This window comes from Mytilus californianus, unplaced genomic scaffold (assembly GCF_021869535.1).
Source record: "Mytilus californianus isolate M0D057914Y unplaced genomic scaffold, xbMytCali1.0.p SCAF_16, whole genome shotgun sequence".
Lineage (NCBI taxonomy): Eukaryota > Metazoa > Mollusca > Bivalvia > Mytilida > Mytilidae > Mytilus > Mytilus californianus.
This window is the reverse complement of record NW_026262648.1, coordinates 429721-451448: the sequence shown is the minus strand read 5'-3', so window position 1 is coordinate 451448 and position 21728 is coordinate 429721. Positions and strand designations below refer to the sequence as shown.

The window sequence follows — 21728 nt, the reverse complement described above, 5'->3', positions numbered from 1 at the left end:
CTTTGCAGAATGGTTACACATGTTACAGACATAAAGATGTTCATGAAAAAATATGGAGGGGATGGAATTTTCGCATTATTGTCTATTGAAATATTTATAAATGATACAGCATTAAAAAGAACAATTTTGAATCAAATGTTTTGGCATTAAAATTTGTTTTAGAGCCATAAAGGATAAATGTCTTTTTCTCTAATTTTCTCGCCGGTGTTTTTACTCTATTCATTATGAGTGATATCCATTAAACAAGGTAACCAAATGATTCTTTGACCCATGTTTACAACAGTGGTCGTTTAATGGTATAGTGGTGTTTTGTTTGTAAACTTGCAATTAAGGTCTCTTATTTGAATTTCCTAATCCTTATTAATTATATTTCAATATAATATTGCTACAGGCAAAATGAAGACGTTATGTTTGTTATTGGGATTAAAAATAACCAACTGTATTTTGTCCATGTTTATTAGTGTAACAAAGAAATTACTGCCGTTAAGTGGTGATGGTTTTTGTCAAATTAAAGCCCTCACTGAGTATATAAATTAGGCTTATAAAAACAAAACAGTTAAACATCCACTGGAACAACTGGACCAATAGACTATTTTCATATATAACGACTTTTGATTCCGGAGTTTATATTTTTTCGACAGGTTACCTTCTCTGTGGTTGTACATCCTGGTACTCGGTCAAATAAGAGCAACTTAAAGAAGTAAAATCAAGCTTACAATCGGTACAATTTAGGGGGAAATCTACTGTTTTATGTTTTCTACATACGACAAAATCATAGGAAAACAGTAAACTTTCCCCCCAAATTGCACCGATTATATGTTTTACTTCTTTGGGGCTCTTACTTGACCGAGTACTAGGATGTTCTACCTCATATAAGGTTACCTGTCGAAAAATTATATAATCCGGAGTCAAAAGTCGGTAATATGGAAATAGTCTATACAAACTAAATTTACATGGAAGGTCTTTGTGTAGTTTTATTAATAAACATGGTGACCCCAACCTCCACCAAATATGGTAGCCAGAAGTAACCTTTCTCAAACATAATTTACAAATATACAAAGTTCTACTCTATATAATAAGATTACAAAACTATACTTGTATTTATCTTCTATTTCAGAGAACTACATGGAAATGATACCAATACTAATACATTGAATGACTTTTTACCAGAGATAGAACCATTTGGGGATGTTGGGTAATATTTCATTGCTTGATTATTTACCAAAATGTTGTTACTATATATTAATTAATTTAAAAATGTAAAACTCCTACAAAATCTTTCTGCGTGTGTTGTTTTTTTTTTTTATATACCAACGTTATAAATAGCTAATTAAAAGCATATTTTATTTCTCAGATAATTTATGCCGAATGGGAAAAGAAATTTTATTAAAAACTGCATTGTCAACGATCTCACGCCTTCATTTCTTGTAGGATATTTATGAAATTTGTAAAAGATCAATAAAAAAAAAAAACTTTCGAGTTATTTTCTTAAACATAAAATATGTGCATCGGCAAGAGGTTTTAGAACACTGTTGTATAATTTTGAATTGGATCACTCTGTATTATTTCTTTACATAGACAAAATTATTATGTTGATGCATTGAAAGATGTGTTGAAACACTATCGTAAATTGACCATAAAGCCAATTTCGGAGGAAGATGCGTTGCTGATGGAGGTGCGAAGGGGTAATGTGCTGTTAGATGCCATTGCAATGATAAGAATCTCAGAAGATGATCTGCATAACCCTTTGAGTATAAAGTTTAGTGACGAAGAAGGTGAAGACTGCGGTGGGCTAAGAAGAGAATTTTGGAGTCTCCTTTTGTATAACATTACACACTCATGTTATGTAACAGGTAATTTTAATGTTTTTAATGTATGTGCAGATTTATCATGTCTGATGTTTTTAATTCCTTTGTATAAAACAACACTGACAGATATCTAAAAGTTTTAATAATATTAACGGTACAATTTTTACTGTACCAAATGCACATCTCTTCGTTGTATACTTGTGGACAAAATAATATAAAATGATAACTTTTGGTTAGAATGATAGCAAATTACAGAGTTAGCTCCTCTCAATTGGAACTTTCTAGTGCATTTCAACCAAATTATATCTTGAATTACCAGAACCGGAAAAGGAAACGAACGTTGTATTCGTGCACCATAATACATCATGAACTTAAATTAATGTAAACTTGAGTGGGTTTTTACACGGTACAAATTTTACTGCACCAAATGCGAATTTCGACAATAAATGTCTCTTCGATATACTCCTGGCCAAAATATTTGAAAATCCAAAACTTATTCAAAAATTGAAGAGCTTATATAAAAAAAAAAGTATAGGCAAAGCCGGGCAGGGAATCAAGCCTTTGCATGAGGGCAATATCTTCCATTAAAAAAAAAAATCTAAAATTTTGTTACAGCAAATTTCAATAACACAGTATCCATATTTATATTTCCATGTCACGTGATACCTTTGGGGACTAACAGCCCAACAGCAGAGGTATCGGCCCTGTGGTTGCAACTATATTAACGGTATTAAAGATGTTTACTGATGTTTTTTTACGTGTTTTGTCAGCTTTTCGGAACCCTCTGAATTTATCGATGTAGTACCATTAAAACTTTTGTCCGTTTACCCTTGCATTTCTTTTCATTATTTTATTACATTTAGTTTAAAATGTCATTTTTTCGAAAATATGATAAGGAACTTCATAGTTTTTGAATGGAAAAATGATGGCAATGTTTAATGAATGAAAAAGCTAGAGAGAATCATTTCCAGCCAATTTTTCCATGGCTTATGTATCAATAACAAGGCCACGGACGTTTTATTTTTTTTAATGACTTTTTTTGTTCAATTATGATGGTTATTCATATACTATCAATTTATAGCAGTCTCTTAAAAATCTTGTTATTTTGAAACAGAGCAGCAAACATCCTTAATAAATGAAAACAACACGTTATAAATTTCATGCGTTTGAAGCGCATTTCTGGATTTATCTTCATCAGGAACGCTCAAAGCCGAATATTTTAAAGCCAAGGATGTATAAGGATCAAGAAACTTATCATACCCAAACAACTGAACTGAAAAATGTGAACCGTGAAGGATAGTTTGCTGATTTGAAGATTTATTCAACAATTTGCTAAACACAATTATGTACACTCATTGAAATAATCTATGACACTTGATCATAAACAGAATATGTGCATCTATGATTAGCTTGATATTTGCTATTGTTCTTAAATGTCATTTTATCTTTTCCTCATAAATGTCTTATATCACGCTACACTCTTGCCGATATTTGAATCATTGACGTTTTCATTGCTGTATGACATCACATTATGAATGACGTTACTGGTGATGCCTTAGGAAATTTATTATTAAATTACTAAAAACTTATAGTATTTCTGTACTTGCTTTTGTTACAGCACATTTTAGAGAGCTGAGATACTTTATTTGTCTTATTGCATGTGCACAGAATGTTTAACCCTATTTGGATGCTCTTTCAGAAAAAAAAAACATATATTTTGTTGTGAATCATTCTCCAGAAACGGGTTTTACTCCTTGTATAAATCAGAGAAGGAGACTAAAAAATGTGTTGCTGTTCTAAAAAAATATTGATATACTCAATATAGAACAAGACTGATATATATTCATCCTTTTCAGGAAAACCTGGTAGACAAACCTTTCAAAAAAATTTCATAGAAAGAAAAAAGAACACTTTTCTTCACCTTGGTCAGTTGATTGCTTTATCAATCCTTCAAGATGGTCCTGGTCTACCAATCTTTTCCGATATTGTCACAGATTACATAATGACTGGAAAGACGAGTGTGTTAAATATTGATGATCTCCCTGATGGACTTAAAGACACACTGGAGAAGGTTTATAACTTTAAAATAATGTCTGTTCAAATAATTTTGTTTTCCTAGTCGTTGCCATATCATAAAAATGGAATGTTCCATAACAATATCTCCATTATGATCTTCTTCAAAAAAGTGATCATACTACATGTACTATGATCATCTTAAAAGTCAACTTTTGAATCAGTTGTCACAATTTTTTGTTGATCTTTTCCTGTATCTCTTCCATTTTAGTTAGATGCACTAATAGGTTAACAAAATCAATTCAGTTAACAATCTAAAGTTATTTGAACTAGTATAAATTGCATGCACTTGCAATTATTTTTTTCTGGTCATATACGATGAATTGTATGGGACTGTTGGTGTCACCATTATCTATAGACAGTTTAGTTTCTATGCAAAACCAGTTCTAGTAAACGAGTTCTTTTCAGATAACTATGCGGTATGGGCTTTGCTCATTGTTGAAGGCCGTATGGTGACCTATAGTTGTTAATTTCAGTGTCATTTGGTCTCTTGTAGAGAGTTGTTTCATTGGCAATCATACTACATCGCCTTATTTTTATATTAAGTGGTTTTGCACTGACCATTTGTTAAAACATTCCCCTTAAAAACATATGATTGGTAAAATAAAAACATAAAAGCGCTGTTCATTTGCTTTCATTGCTTTTAATGTGTTTTTTTTTTTTTTTTTTTTTTTTTTTTTTAAGCTGTACATGAACTGATTTTGTGTCATGGATGGATACCCCATATCCTTTGTTTTTCTATTAGACTGAATGCAAGTATGAAATTATTATGTTTCACAAGGGAATTTTTACTATTTTGTTAAACATGTTAAAGTTTATACAATTACACAATTGACCCATAAAAATTTATGTTTTCTGCCATTTAGGATGGTCACCTCTGAAGTTCCAATAATCATATTGTAAATCTTGTATTTTTTTCAAAATTAGAATAATAAGAACATGAGTGTTCACTTATTTGTAAGATAAGGTCAGCTGAAATAACGTTTTTGGATGGACAACTTCCTCTCTTGATTTTAAGTCGGCAATATATTGGGAAAATTGAATTTGAAATTGTTCAAAAAGTGTAAAAGGAATTAATATGTGTCTAAATGGAAAGAACTAAAGGGGTAACTGTCATTTTTAACGAAGGTATTAGTCAAAAGTAAGATAAATGTCCTCAGCTAATATAGTGAGGGGAGTCATTATTTTCATTATTAATATTGTCACATGAAAGAAGTTTCTTGCGATTATAATGTGAAAGAAATTATTGAACCAAAGTATGAGTGTATAAATTTAGTTTGTGCAGGTTTCTTACCTTTATTACTAGTTGATAATGTATAATCAACAAAATATATTTTTATTCAGTTATTGTTAATCGATATACTCTGGCTTTTTAAGATTCACAATTGAAATTGGTTAGTACAATTTTTAAATGTTTTTTTTTTTTGTATCAAATACTTTATTCCGAATTCGTTAATACTGTATCTTCTTTCCGTGTTTGTTTCCGTTTTAGTCCATCAGGATTTTTCCTTCGCAATTGCTCTGTTCAATTGTTGTATTTCTAGCGAGGCGTCATAATTAAGATCAATACATGCTGTAAAGCTGTCGATTAATTACATTACGGAACAACAATAATTCAATAGCAGTACATTTCTGAAAATTTTGACAAATACAGGATGTTTTCTTAAAAGAAAGTCTAGGTACACATGTTTTAAAGTAAATCTAGCCATTCAACATATTCCTATATAGATATAAGAAGATGTGGTATGAGTGCCAATGAGACAACTCTCCATCCAAGTCAAAATTTGTAAAAGTAGACCATTATAGGTCAAAGTACGACCTTCAACACGGAGCCTTAGCTCACACCGAACAGCAAGCTATAAGGGCCCCAAAAAATGACTAGTGTAAAACCATTCAAACAGGAAAACCAACGGTCTAATCTATATAAAACACGAGAAACTAGAAACACTAGTGAACCACATCAACAAAAGACAACCACTGAACATCAGGTTCCTGACTTAGGACAGGTGCAAACAATTATGTTTTTTGTTCAATTTGAAGAAGCATATAACTTAAAAGAAAAGAAGATGCTACTTTCCACATTGCCAATTTTATTGGGTTTTTTTCTAACCCCTTTGATTAATCCGGAATAAAACAGCAGATAGTGATGTCGTGTGTTTTGATTTATATATTATAATGCTTTCAGATGCAGAATTGTGAATCTGATAAGGAGGCAAGAGAAATATATTCATCTGTTATAGATATTGCTGTTGATGCTTGTTTCATAGTGCCGCTAACATCCTTCACAAAGTGTCATGTGAAACAACTTAAAGCTGCTTTTATTGAAAACCAAATTTCAAGCTGCAGGGATGAGCTTGACCAGTTCATTAAAGGTTTGTTAATCACTGGAATTAAAGCAGATAACACGCTTGATTATTTACAACCATTCAATTTTCTTTTATCAGATCGTCTTTCTACCATGCGCTTAAGTTTTTTTCTGAAATGTTGCATCCGATTTTTGTTTACTTTTCACATTTAATTTATAGTTTTCTCTTCTGAAACTGTTGGGCTAATAGAAGCTAAATTTGTAAGGATATTTTGTAGATGGTTGTCTTTTCATGGGGATCCAGCCCCAGAGAAGGCACTTTAATTTTACGTTCTGATATTGTTTATGACGAAATTATCATTACTGTAACGAATTGAAATATTTGAAATATAAATTGAGAAAAAAAGATGAAGGAAAATCATTTTCTCCGGAAATTCCTATAACTGTATATGTAAGTGTCTTTTTGAAGAAGGTGAGGAAAGTGTTGTGTAAATTTAAATTGTGGTAAATTCACTGAAAATAGCTACACTCATATACGACAATAAACAAAAATATATGGAAGACGTCCGTCCGTCCAGAGGCCTTAGATAAACAAACTGTCGTAAAAGCTTGAGTGGCTTCTATTACAGGACATGATGTATTTTTCTATCTTCAGCTTGATAATGTAGAGTTGTAATGTGTGAGAATTTCATACTTTAACCGTGCTTCAACTTACAGTTTGACAATAGTTTAAAACTTTACAAAACTCCTTGTACACTGACATTTTTCGTCAAACCTTTTCTGGCTTCTATCAAAGCAAAATAATTGATACATGATATAGAGCTTGATTATTTTCAGTTGTAGCGTGTCAGCAGTTTTCGTATGTGCAATGCTGCCACATCCTGTTTTCCTACTTGTTTTATAACACTCATTGTACAAGGAAAACGTTCTTTATTTATATTACATCAATGAAAGTACTTTATTCAAGTCCAATTTGAAAATTATCTTCATCAGTATTGCTTCAGTACACATATTACCTTAATCAGTTATATACAGCAAAGCAGATCTAAACCCGGTCTTATTGATATCAGAACTACATTATTTCTAAATAAACAGAAAACTGGAATGTGTCAACATACATTTATTTTCTATCTAATAGGTTTAGATACACATCGAGTCCTGAGCCTGCTACGTCAGACAGAAAACATGGCATCAGCAAGATGCTTATTCAGTGGTAGAGTGAAACCTTTAACTGTTAGTCAATTGAGGGAACTGATAAGATTTAAATATAAAGAGGGCAATGCTAAATTTGCCCAGATGGCCACTGCACAAGGATTCCTGACATTCCTTCAGGCCACTAAGGGTAAGTTTATTTATTAGGCTTTTTCATTTTCTCATTGAATTTCCTATTAATAACTCATAAGAAACACAAATTTCAGTCTCTTCTCTATACAAAACATTATTAAAATTAATAAAATATCAGATGAAAACAACAGATATGCAATAACATCTAATCAAATTTATGTTAAACGGTCAAGAATTCATATTAAGCTAGTGTACCCCTTTGCTTCCGACGTTTCCTGCTCACGTCTTAATCTTTTTGTAAAATAATTGCTGGACAAAATGATATCAAACTCTGAAGCCATGTACAAGATACAGATCCTTCGTGAAGACTGAATGCAAATGTGCAATGGACTCCATAAGAAATATGCTTTGAAATTCATATGAACAGTCTTACTTTTGCATGTTTGTCTTAGACATTCCCACTACACTTAATCAATGATCACAATCCTTTTCTTTAACCACATTATGTTGTATCGTGGAAAAGAATCGATCAAAAACTATGTTGTCCCGTATCAAAATTTCGCTATAAATAAAATTTTCGCATTGATGCTCTTCAACATAACATTTACTATTTTCTAATTATAATTGTATGATAAAACCAAAAGCTAACATAAAATTAATGTGATTAATGATTCTATTTTTCGTCCAGAAATATACAATCGTTTATACATAACATAGTGAAAAGTTTAAAACTTTCTTTTCTATGAATATAACAAGACCGTGTGATATACAGTAAATGTTTTCAATAAGAAAAATAACTAATCACAATCAAGTCAGGAATTAACTTGCAAGAAACTAACCAACGTATTGTGTCAAAACAGTAGATAATGTAACTTTATTTTAGATAATAGGTGCTGGTTTTCCTATAAAACTGAATAATTAAGGAGGACTTGAATGCCTTTGAAGCATGCAGATTTCTATTTATCATCAATATTGTGTTATGAATTGAGTAAAATTTGCATTATAATATTTTGTCTTTTTCTCTAGGAACTGCAACTATCATCAATGGGATAAATTTACAACCGAAGGACGTTCTGATGTGGTTGACTGGATCTACTATTGTGCCAGCCATAGGATTCCATAAACCTATCGATGTAGATTTTTCTCGTACAAAAACTTTTGTAAATACATGTGCCCTGGTCCTAACATTGAAGACACAACCTGATCTATCCTCAGGAGATGCTGTGTCATATTATACTGAACTCATTATCAACAGTCAAACTTTTACAAAACAATAATAAAAAGAAATCATGTTGCATGTACATTATGCAAAATTGACTATTGATGTAGTTTATCAGATCAAGATTATAAGCGCTAATTCTAAAGTACCATTTTCAACCCTGAAATTTATCTTCCGCTTCATATATTTTGTCACAAGACATGAGAAACAATTCAGACTGAAATGAAGATTTCCAGGAATGATACTGACTCAATGCAAAACCGGGATAGGTGGTACGGTGACAGGTATTTCAACTAAATAGTAAAATGCTAGTAGAGATTTTGAAATTTCATACACTATACATTTGTAGATTTCCAGAAGTAAACCGTATTAGACGAGTATTTTCTTCAAAATTCTATTTTACAAACTAACTTTTACTGAATTTTTCCTGAAGTTCTGGTCTTGAAACCTGTATCATCGAAAAATTCTAAATTTTTATCTTAAAGCATTCTCGTGTTTCGTTTCTTTTATTGACCGCTACCTACCCCGAAAACATTCCAAACATTGCTAACAAGACACCAAAATGAATATTGAAAACGTTGAAAACGTCATCGATTGGAGTATCGCTGACATTGACACCTTGCTACTTTGCAACACGCTTCCCGGTAATTAATATAACTTATCAACTGAACGGCAAACGATTTAATGGCTTCGAAGGTCAAGACATTGGTCACGTGACAAAAGGTCAGAGTTTACGGTTTTTTTGTAAACGTGCATGCCTCGTGGTTTTTTACAGTGTTCAAACATTGAGTGTATAAGCTTTATTATTCTGTATATTTATTGCTAAAAAGTGTTGTTTAAGTATTCTAAAATGACGCGTGGAGTGAAACTTTTTTTCTGAAAATATGCGAAGTCCACGGAAAATCCCAATTCATTCATTAAATAGGTATGGTAACATGTGCAGGGGAATAAAATACGAAGTAAAACGATTTTTTTTTTTTGGGGGGGGGGGGGGGGGGTATTTTAGTTATAATTGACTCCAAATATATCGGACACGCAATTGTGTCAGCTTATTGGTGGCGAAGTTGAGATCAAAGGGAGATAACTCCGTACACGCAACGTAGGAAATTGCAAGTTCACAACAGCAAATTCGAGTAAAAGTGATGATTGCAATTATATTTCGGCACTTTTTTTAAATTACTATTCCAAACTTCATGTTCCTTCACATTTGTAACTGAACAATATTCATGGAATGGTTGAATATGGCATGTTTTCATGTAAAAACAGGTTTTTGGAACTTCTCATTATAAGAAGAAAATTATTGATAACTTACTTTCCTCTGTAAATTACTCTCTCAAACACCATTTTGATTGATGGAATGATACAAGTCTTTGTTTCGCTTTCTTAGTATAAATATTCTTAGAAAGAATAGGAAAATAAACTCTGTGTTTGTACATGTACCTTGTTTAAACATTTTTTTTTATATTTATTTTACTTTAAATTAAGACTTCAATTAAATAAATTTATATAAAAAAAGTATCTTAAATAGAAAGTTTTTACTCTGGTGCACTAAAAACTTTGCATTGGTAGTGAGATTTAACAAAGTTATTTAGATTGATGAACTTAAAGATTCTTTGACTTTGTATGCTGAGCATTTAAAAAAAACATGGTGGTATAATACTTTCTAGCACAGCATCTATTGTGAACAATATTTCTTTCCTAGAGACATTTTATTTTCAAGATGTGAGGCTTGCCGAGCAATCTACGTATTACAAATTTCGCTGTCAAGAATGGAGAAATAACGTATTGATAGAAATTCTGTATGTTAGCAAACTAGCTTTGTTTTTCAATGATATACAAAGAAATGTATTGATTCAGTACTTGCTATGTGACATCGTTGATAGTCAGGGGATATTGGTAGCTCTTTTACTGATGTAACAATAGCAAATTCAGAGGAAAGCTAGAACCTTTCAGCCGATCCAGGATTTTTGACAGAACAAATATCGTCGATTTCATGCAGAAAAATTAATATTTTCTAATCAAGGGTTGGGATGGGGGTCGTATGCCCTCAATGACCCCTTAATCCATCACTACATTTGAATTGCTCATTGCATTTTAACCAATAAAAAAGTGATATCAAACGCAAAATGTTGATTATAAAAAAAATGATCAGGGTCAGAGAAAGTATTCAACCTAGAAACACGTCCACCGTTTTTTTTTTTTTTTTTTTTTTTTTTTTTTTTTTTTTTTATGCAGGACCAGTGCAGCTTCCACTTGCGATCCAAAAAGAGAAATTAGTACATGGCTTTGTGTAATATCCAGTTATGTTCTTGTTTCATCAGCAAAACTTGTGTTACAATATAATATAATTTTCCATTATAATAAAATACAATATGGAAAAACTGCAAATGTACATGTAGACAATACATGCTTCAAAATTGTGAACATTGATATTGAATGGAAAAAAGATTATTTGCAGTGGACAGAATGTTAGCATTTTTATTATACCTGCTTTAAGGTTAGAAACGATATCAGATGTACAAGTTATGCTGTACTTGCTCTAAATAAAATAAGAGAAAAAGCCAAAAATGGATATAAAACATTATAATCAATGCAACGAAAACTGAACAAAAAGCTGAAATGCAATATGATATAATACAGTTCACATTATTTCTCTCGATACAAGTTTGTGATTTTTTGTTCTTGAATTTGAATTCAAAAGTTAAGTTTCAACAAATGAAAAGATTTCTTTAATTAAATCGTTGATTGAATAATGAATGAGGTTTAGGTGAGTAAATAGTCTGAATATCTTTTTAGAAATAATAAAGTGTAAATTGTGTAATAGAATTTACTGAATCAACTTCAAATTTAATCCAAATTCATATTTAACTGCGCTAAAAGGCAAAGGCAATTGAAAAACAAATCTGACATGAATACTGTAAATTCAGAAATAATTGCGTGCATTTGCCATTGCAATTTTTGAAAAATAGCAAAAAGTGCCCGATTAATTATTGAGATTTAGGCAAATCTGCATAGTATCAGATATCAGAATGCGAGTTCTTATTATTGCGATAATCACCAAGTCGCAGTATTTGCATTTATAACCTCACAATAATTTCTGAATTTACAGTATTATTATTTTTGTCAAACTCTGCGCTTTCTACGTTTCCTTGGCCTAAATGTGGTTGAAATACTGACATTTTTGCTAACTTTCACCTGAAATCTCTTTTTTAGGTCCACAACAAAATTAGATTATTACTATCTCAGAAAAAACGTTGAATACAAATATATATGTATAAGATCATCATATCCGAATGCTAGTTTGTATTATTGCAATACTTAAAAAGTTATTATACGCATTAATAAAAAACATTAATATTTGTTGAATTTGCAGTTCATTTTTAATATCCTAAAATATTAATCTGGAATCAGTACATGCATTGTATATTTGAAATTGGGGAACTTATCAAAATGAAATGTTGACACATAACAGTGGACAATTACAAACATTGTGACATCAGTTATACAACCAAATTTATTGTATAATCTGAAATCTTAAAATGACAACATGTAAATCATTGCAGAGTTATTTTCTTCAAATGATTGAATGTTTGTTAGTCATCTACTTCAAATAACTAATACTTAAATAAGGAGATGTGGTATGATTGCCAATGAGACAACTATCCACCAGAGTTCAAATAATGTGGCTGTTAGCAATGATAAGTCAGTTTACAGACATCAACATTGAACAAAACCGGTACATTGGTTTTAGGCAGCATATTAAAAAGATGAGTTGTGGCTTGTTGGCTTTCCAAGGGGTGGCTTCCAAGGGGTACTCTAGACATTAATAAATAAGAATAAAAGGGGGACAAGAAAAGACAGGACTTAGCCGCTGTTTTATATATGAAGTGCCCCGTTACTAAGCATTAGAGGAGCTGCTCTATGCTTAGAAAAGAAAGATGTTGATGACTTAGCCAGAGCGAGCAGAATTTTGAGACATACAAATGTGATGCAGGGACACTAGGCAAATCTGCCGGCTTGTTTGTGTGCTGTGTTTGAAGTATAAACGACCCATCAGCTTCATAAACAAGAATTGTTTGCTAGGAGAGACATTTAAACATGTCGATATACTTTATAAGTTTTATAAAAATTGTAATTATTGATGTTATTACTTTTGTATGCATAGAAATATAATGAAGATAACATTGATTTTTAGCGTAAAACATTCAATACACAACATTCCGGAGATGTACACATCAAATACATCCTACTTTTGTAACGATGAATTGTAACGTATAGCCACTTATATAACAGTAAATGTCATTGAATAAGCTACCAAAAACAATCAATAATTTGCAAATTCATGGCAAGACACGCAATCGTGTCAGCTTTTGTTTTGATGGAAAAATGTAAATATAGGAAACCGCCATTTTGACATAGGAAACAAACTCATTTCCAATTTTTTACATACGGGTACTTTTTGTGTCGACAGATTGACCTTAATCTGTCAGATTCATGCGTTTGCCTTCAGCTGTATGTGCATATTCCTCACATTTCAGCAATAATGTAAAGCTCTTTGAAGAAATCACTCCTTTTCTACATAATATTTGCTTTAGAATGCTCCCATCAGGGTTGTTTTAAAATGATTATCAAAAAAGTAACACCGCTCTATTTCGAGGTTAATTTCGAGAACGTATAATAAGATAAATCAAAAAGATTAGTCCTAAAATCAACAGATGTTCTAAAAATAATCGACTGAAATTAATTTGACAACCTAAATAAATCGAGAACTTACACTGTAACAGTAATCGGCAAGAGAGAAAACATAAAAAATGTTTACGAATACTCCATGACATACCACAAAAAAAACATTTGAAAAAAATGTTTTATTCCTTTTAAGAGCTGTACAGAGAATAATTCTTTTCAATATATGATATTTTGTCTTATTATATCTAACGGAAATCGATGATATTGTAATCGAATGCAGCAAAACTACTCGTAAAATACAGTCCTTAAAATCGAAATTATGCCGAATGGAATCAAAATACAAAATTCAAAGTATCAAGTTGGAAGAAACTTATACACGATTCAATTACCATGAACTTCGAAAGTTTCGAAAACGAGGAAGATATCAAAAGAAAGTACTTTTTTAACAGAAAGACGAAACACTAAAGGTGACTGGAGAATAGAAGTACGGTCACTCTTTGTCTCCATCTGACCAGCATTAAAACATTTGCCGAAGTGAGGCATGTGTGATGCACAAGTACACAGTCAAGTCCGGTCAGCATGAATTGGGACGTAAAATCTGATGCATCGTGTAGAGAAAGTGCCATGATCTCTGCACGATAAGAACCCTTGCAAGAACACTTTAAGGGTCCGTTGCCAGGCAAAAGTTTGTTCCCTATCCATTTTACACTCATTTTCCAGTGGCAGTCCAAATTTCTCCTTCAACCCGGACGGCCTCTATTTAGGACCTACCTATTTTATTTATTGTTTATTTGGTTTGGTCCTAAACATGCATGCAATATTTGCAATTGGACGTTAAACAACCAACAGTCACGCAATCAATCAGTAAGCCGAAATAAAGAAACTGAAACTGGACACAAACATAATTGTAGAAGCAGAAAAAAGAAGACAGTAAAATACTTGACTTACTGTAACAAGCAAAATAATGAATTAAAACAAAATTATTTAAAACAAAAACAACTTAAATTAAAACAACCAAAGAACCCCGAAAGAAATATGAACATTGCTTGTTTAATGGAACAGTTGGCTGCTTCTTAATGGAAAAAATTCAAATGATACATTTTCTAATGAGAAGTATCATCCAGCTCTCCATCAAGTTGTTCAAAACTTGCATTCTTTTGGTGTCGGATTAAAACATATTGGCCAAACTATCAACTCAGTACTAGAGCATTTGTTGGGGGTTGATGCAAAAAGCAAATTGGTGAAAAATTGCTATAGGGTAAAAAATCAAACACATTACATTTTAATGGTACAACTGATGCATACGCCCTCTACGCCACCTTACCCCCGAATCCACCACTTTACATTGCATGGGTACATGCACATGTAAATGCTTTAAGTATATTTATTAAAGGAACAATGCTTTGATTGTTTCATTCCATATTGATGATTAAACACAAAAATGTCAAGTAAGAACTGAAAAACAACAAATTAGATAGATAAACAAGAACATAACTAAGCAAAAATGATCAAGATGACTAGATCAACAAAGAAATTTTTTTTCATGAATTCTATTCTAGTCTACCACGATGTAAATATCCAGTAAAAATTAATATGATTTTCATTTTTTTATTTTTTTTTTTTTTGCATTAAATTGGTTGCCATTGTTACGAAATTTAAATCAATTTTACTTCTCTTCACGGTAACATATTCATTATTTGCTAAAAAGATATTTGAAAGATTATCACATCAAAATTAGAAAAGATCAACAAGAAAAATGAGAAAAAAAATTAATTACTTGATTTTCTTTAGAACATAAAGCCAAGTTTCATATGTTTCATCATTTTCAGTGACAAAACTAAAAAAAAAATTGTTTGACTATACATGTTTAAATTGTGACTTTGACATTTTCTCTTTTAAAGAATTACTTTAAATGATACCGGTTTAGTATTATTTGATGCAAGTGAAATCATATTAGAGATAGTTTTCAAGACTTCAGATTTAAGTCATCATAAATGTTTCATCCTAAAAAAAAATGATTTTTGTTATCTACCTACCCACGTGCAGGAACAGTAAAGATTTTCCTTATTTGACCTACGATTGAAGAAAAGTACACGTGTAAAATGTCTTACAATGGAACATTTGTCAAAATAAACAAAAGCTTTTTATTAATTTTTGTTCTGTTCCAATAATATTTGCAACTTTTATTTGTATTTAAAAATTGAAACAATTCCTGGTCTAAGTAGTCGAACTACTGTATGACTAGCCTGTCAACACTGAGGTTGTGAGTTGGAATCCCGCACGTGGCAGGTGCGCTCGACTCCAATCTTAATTAACTATGATAGTCAGTTTTCCTAACAAAGTTCGGTGGTTCTCTCCGGGCACTCCGGCTTTCTCCGCCGATACAAACTAACCATCACGACATAGCACAATAGTGTTGAAAGTGTCAATCAATCAATCAATCAATCAGTCAATCTATAATATAGATGAGCACTGATGAATTTAATGATAAATGATGAACTTTTCCTGAAAGGTTTTAAAGAGCTAGACAACAGTGACAGTGTGAAATTTTTGGAGCTGCTGATAAAAGACGGGTTTTATTTCTCTTACACTGTTTTAGCCAAATATACAAGTATATATATATATTTACTCATCCCGTGTAACAATTAGAAATAGATAACTTTTTGCGTACATCTTGATTTCATCAATGATACAATTTTCGTTCATTTTTGTGCAAAGATTCAACCGGTCGTATATGTCTTTTTGATGTTAAAAGAATTGTGTATACTTGTTATCTATGTAGCTTCATAATATAAGTTGGTGATGTTTGACCGGAATTTTTATTCCAGTGCCAAAATTAAGTTGATTAGAATAAATATACTTATAGTTTTGTTAACTGGATAACAACCCATTAGTTTCTTTATTAAAATTTAAAAGTAAACGTATTGTTGTTTTAAATAAATCAACCCCGTACTCAAGTGAAGAGATATTTGACAAAGAATGCAGTTCCATTTGTAATTGATACACTCGATTATTTGTACAACAAAGGGGATAGCTTAACACTGATCTCTGGACTGTAAAAGGTCCTCTGGAATCAATATTCTGGACTCTATATTTGTTCAAAAGAGCGCTTGACAATTAGTGTCATCATTTGTTTCAGCATCCTGAATAAGTTCTTTATCTTTAACATTTTGCATTTGATAGTAAACCATGAATAAAGAATTGTTTCAATGCTCTGTAGACAATGGATGGTTGCTGCATTGAAACTTAAATGACTTCAATCTTTCATTTGCATTTGGTAGAACGATATAAGTGAAAAGCTTCCATTTGAGTTATGTTAGTGACTTCCAGAATATGTTTGTACTCCGTGTATAAAAACATATCGTAAAAATCATTTGATAGTTCATATACCTGAGCTTTATTTGACAAAACCTTTCGGAATTTTAATCATCAATACTAATCTCAGCACAGTATTTAAGAAATAATTCTTCCATGCCATGTTCTATGCTCATTTAAACATGGATAGGCATTATACGTGTTATATATTTGTGTAATATCTTTAAACCTCTATTGGAAAAAGAACATGACTGGTTTTTCAAACAACAGACGAACATTATATTAGAATTGGCCTTTTCACTTTTTCTTTTAAAACGTCTCTGATTAATCTTTCTTGGGAAATCGGCCAATACAGAAAAAATCAATATTGGCCGAGTTGACACTTTTGTATTGCATAGGCATGCAGTTTTCATCATATTAATTCCAATAACAGAGTAGTTAATTAATAATATATCTTATCAACTATATATTCTGATATCTACGTTAGTTAATGATTTTACACGATACATGTATATGTCCTTAACTTTATAAGATATCTTATAAAAATTTGATATATTGTACATTTTATAAGATAACGTGTATACTTTATTAGATATCTTGAGTATTGTATAAGATATCATGAATAGTTCATAAAATATCACATAAATATTGGTTCATAGGTTTACTCAAAAACACCGTAAAATACACAAAACAAGACAACCGAAAATAACACCGAAAATTATCAAATTACTTAAGAATAACCTTAAAAAGTGACCATTCCAGTGGAAAAAAAATTAACATGATATACTCCTGCAAAACTATTTCTACAGAAGAAAGTGTCAAGAAGCGTTAAAAACCGCCTCGTTGGTCGCGTGGAAGCGTGTTTGCCTCGAGAGCGGGAGGTCGTGGGTTCGAACCCCGGCCGGGTCAAACCAAAGAATTTAAAATTTGTATTTGCTGCTTCTCCGCTAAGAATGCAGCATTTAGGAGTAGGAGCAAAGACTGTTCGGTTCGGAGTCGGAATAATGTGTCCGGGTAAGGTGTCATGTCTTCCTGTGGTCTTTTCTGTGAACTAGCACGTTTAAAATCCGGCTCAGTGTGTCTGTCTAGTACAAAGCAATTTGCCGCTGGACGTTAAGCAGCCATTCATCATCATTCATCATCATCAAGAAGCGTAACTGTCAATTTTCTATAATATTTTTTAACATCAATAACAAGGATATTGGAATTCAAAATAAATGAATTTTTACATCATATTATACAATTATCAATTCATATTTGATAACGGTCACACGATCTTACAATGACAGGAAAATCGTTTGTAATGGAACAAGAACATGTTAATCAAATGAAAGTAAGCAGAAATAAGTAGAAACTGTGTTAAAAAAATGATAATTTAAAAACGGGGAAAAAAGAGAAAAAAAAGGTCCATGCCACAAACGCTAGCTGTTTCAGTTACAGAAGAAAATGTCGACAGGATAAAGGCGCTTTAAATTGACTCTAGCAAAGGAAATGGCAAATACAACAAAGTTCAGACAATATGACAACGATAATGAATTCAGTTAGAAAAAATTTTGGGTTCGGAGAATGAACTGTGTGTTCCTGCGAAGAAAGTTAGAAATTATTTGAAAAATACCTGTAAGGTCAAAATATTTATATGGTCCGGCCCGTTAATAACCAAATGAATATATACTCATATGGTACAAATACTCATATGGTCCCGAAGATTTTTAAGAAAATGTTAAAGTTGTACCAAATGACTATATTTCTCGTGAGTTTAACTATTTTTTGTATGTTTTGTGGTGATTTAGGGTATTTTTTGGTAGGTAGAGGGGTTAGGATAAATCTAATGACCCCATTAATATGGATTTTTTATGCATCTTACTTTTTTTAATATTTAAAAGATTGCTGGAACGTTCCGAAATGTTACCCCTGCTGCACAAATGTGGAATTAAATTGTGTTTCACATTGTGTCATTGTGGTACAATAGTTAAAATATAACAAAAACAAAAAAATATCTGCAACTAAAATGATCAAATTAAAATGACAGTTTGTTATGGTCAACTACACATGATGGTAAACAATACATGCAATAGTTCCCAAATAAAAAAGCTTTCTGTCAAATGTTCTTTGATCGCAAGAAGTAGCATTTACAAAATGCTATTGCCACAATACTTCAAAAAATAGACAAAGTTCCACCGCTTTTGTAAAAAAAAGATTGTATTTAATAATGGTTAAATATGGTAAAAATGCACAGATAAGATCAGACAAGATAAGATATTTTTATTCCAGTTGAAAAGGGCCCATGAAGAGCAAAGTAATTTAATACAATGACTTCTTATAATTGAGGCACATAATGACAACCAATCTTACTAAATATGAGAAGTTTTAGCTAAAAACGGTTTCAGTGAAGTTGCATTCATAAGGTGGTAATGTCACAATACTAACAAAAATGGTGAAAGTCACGTACCTCCTGTACAAATAGTCGGAGCAAAATAGCTATATAATATGGTCAACTACACGTAATGACAAAAATCACTTGTAAAATTTCTGTAAAATGACAGAGTTGCGTTCAGAAGGTGTTACTGTTACAAAATAAAACAAATGGTCGAGGCACCATTACTTCCGTAAAATTGTCAAATAAAACGGATGATATAGCACGGTCAAAATATTAAGACGACAATTAATTCAATACTTAGTATAAAAAGTATGTTGAACGGTTTTTGAGTATTGACGTGTTAACGCTTCGGACGGAAGAAAACTAATACCATATCCTCCATGGCACAACATAAACGGCTTGCCATAATAATGGATTTAATGGCCATTCACAATAGTTCTATAGTTACCTTTAGTTGTCAATTTTGGAATTCCATCGAAGTGCAAAAGAGAGTTTGGTTCTGCAACTTTATTTGTTGATCTTTCCATATTTTTTTTACAGATCTTAAGGCACATCCACCTCGGGCGACTCGTGTACATACATTTCTGGTCACAAATGGTTTTTTTTTCACTCTGCCACCTTGCATGTATCGAAGTAGGTCATATCAGTCTGTTTCCACCAACATTTCCATTATGGACATGGAGAGCGTCGTCCATTATTACAGTTATTCAAACTCACGCCCAGTTTTCTGATTTAAAGATGTTAAATAAAAGAGAGAGAACGACGAAAGACAAACAACAAAACTCATAAAAAACTAAAGAATTCGCAACACAAACCTCGTCAACACTGGAAGTGAATTCACGAGTTCCCGAAGGGTGAGAATTCCTGCTCTATATGTGGCAACCTTCGTGTTGCAATGTATATTTTCCCGTGAAGCGAACCTTACAGACAAATTCAAAAACTGATTATTATTCATCAGAATATTATGTTATTCAGGTTTCAGACAGGGTATATAATGTGACATTCCCGGCTTAGATTTTATATTGCCTGAGCCGACAATTTGTTTGCCAATTATTCTCTATTCTTTATATTTTAGCACCCCATTAATCTCTATTCTTTATATTTGGGTCCATTTTTCTCTATTCTTTATTTTTTTCGCCCATTATTCTCTATTCTGTAAACCCCCATCCAGACTCTTATCTAATAGAACCGCAAATTATCATTCAAAAAGTATGCAAGTAAATTTTAAACTTTCAGAGATAAAGGAATCTGAATTTTCTATAAAACGAAGCAGAGGCGGATTTGGAGGGGGGCAGGGTGCCCGGGCCCCACTTTTGTGGGGAAAATTTGGTTGATTATTTAAGAGATCACTGAAGCATGAAGAAGCGGTCCCCTCTTAATTAACGTAAATACGGCAAACACTATTGAATAATTTGTTTTTAAATTTGGTTTTCTTTAAAACGTGTACTGCACATTTTCTTTTTTGAATTATATTTCATTGTCACTTAAATTTGCGTTATATTGATATAGGATTTACAGGGGCTACCGAATTCATTTTTGTTATAAGCATCCTCAAATGTACATGTTTTACCTAAAACACGATTTTGTAAAAGCGTTTTCAGTTTCATTTTGAACTTGGAGTGTCCCTTTGATACCTTCTGCATCTTTTTTAAGTCAAAGTTGCTGAACTTGAGATTTCATTTTGGATGTAACGCGTCTTCTGATTGGCTGAAAGTGTTTTGTCTATCAGCTCATAATGGCCAAGTTCGAATGGAACTCTAGAGTCGATAGGATTGACATGGTCATATATAACACCTGTTATGATTGGATATAGCTTTCCCGCCATTAGAACCCCAGGAGTCCCGAGTGTGGCATAGCCAGAAATTAGTAGTACTTTTGCTAATTAATATTCATAATATGTAAATGAGAATTGTACCACGTGATAATAGTTTGAACTGGACTGGCTTGATATCATTAAAATCTTTAAAACACGGATATTATAAGTTGCCCGTCACAGAGTCCTTGTTTATAATCACTCTGATATTTCCGTAAAGTTGTCAGGCGGTCAAAATCAAAACAATGAACGCGAATTTAGTGAATTTTTCGTGTTTTCGTGAGTTTATTCTTCTTGAAATAGAAGCATTTTAACTTTACGTGGGAACCTAGAGTTCAACGACTACACATACAAGGTTTGGACTTGCTTATTCTTTGGACATTCAAGTTTCAAGTTTCACCCCGGCAACCTGTATTTCTAATGACCTTGTTAGCCAATTTTCAACACGAAGTTTGCAAATTTGACGTTTCAGCCATTTTAGTCTGTATTTTATACTGCAATGTTAAAAGCATCTCGCTTCGATTTTTAAAATAGCTCAGGAACCTTGATTTTTGCAACGCCAGTCATTATATTTCGTTTAAATGGTGTATATTGTAGTGTATATTTATTTTCTGCCCCGGCAACCTGTCTATCACTTAAATCAAAGTTAAAACAGACATTTTTTCTAAATTCCCTATCATTTCAATATAATTTCCGTAACCCGTATCCGATTTCTTTAGTATAATATTCAAATAAGCAAAGTGGCGTTGATTTCTGGATATGGGCAGGGTTCTTCGAGATCGACTCCATATCCCGGATGTAATGAAGTCAATCCAATCAAATTTGAATGTCAACATATCCAGAGTAGG

The 21728-nt window shown here is 32.0% G+C and overlaps 1 protein-coding gene across 31 annotated transcripts in view; it reads left to right on the top strand.

The window, feature by feature from the left end:
- Window positions 1-10871, top strand: part of LOC127726034 (uncharacterized) — a 57112-nt gene extending 46241 nt beyond the window's left edge. For 29 of the 31 annotated variants that reach the window (XM_052233358.1, XM_052233357.1, XM_052233360.1 and 26 more), the window contains 6 exons: window positions 1118-1195; window positions 1579-1853; window positions 3665-3879; window positions 6067-6253; window positions 7325-7528; window positions 8497-10871. In XM_052233358.1, coding sequence (XP_052089318.1) covers window positions 1118-1195; window positions 1579-1853; window positions 3665-3879; window positions 6067-6253; window positions 7325-7528; window positions 8497-8747 — 1210 coding nt within the window. In that variant the 3' untranslated portion in view covers window positions 8748-10871. Of the gene's footprint in view, window positions 1-1117; window positions 1196-1578; window positions 1854-3664; window positions 3880-6066; window positions 6254-7324; window positions 7529-8496 lie in introns of those variants that run through there. The other 2 variants (XM_052233363.1, XM_052233365.1) reach the window with 2 other exon arrangements.
- The last annotated feature ends 10857 nt before the right edge of the window (window positions 10872-21728 follow it).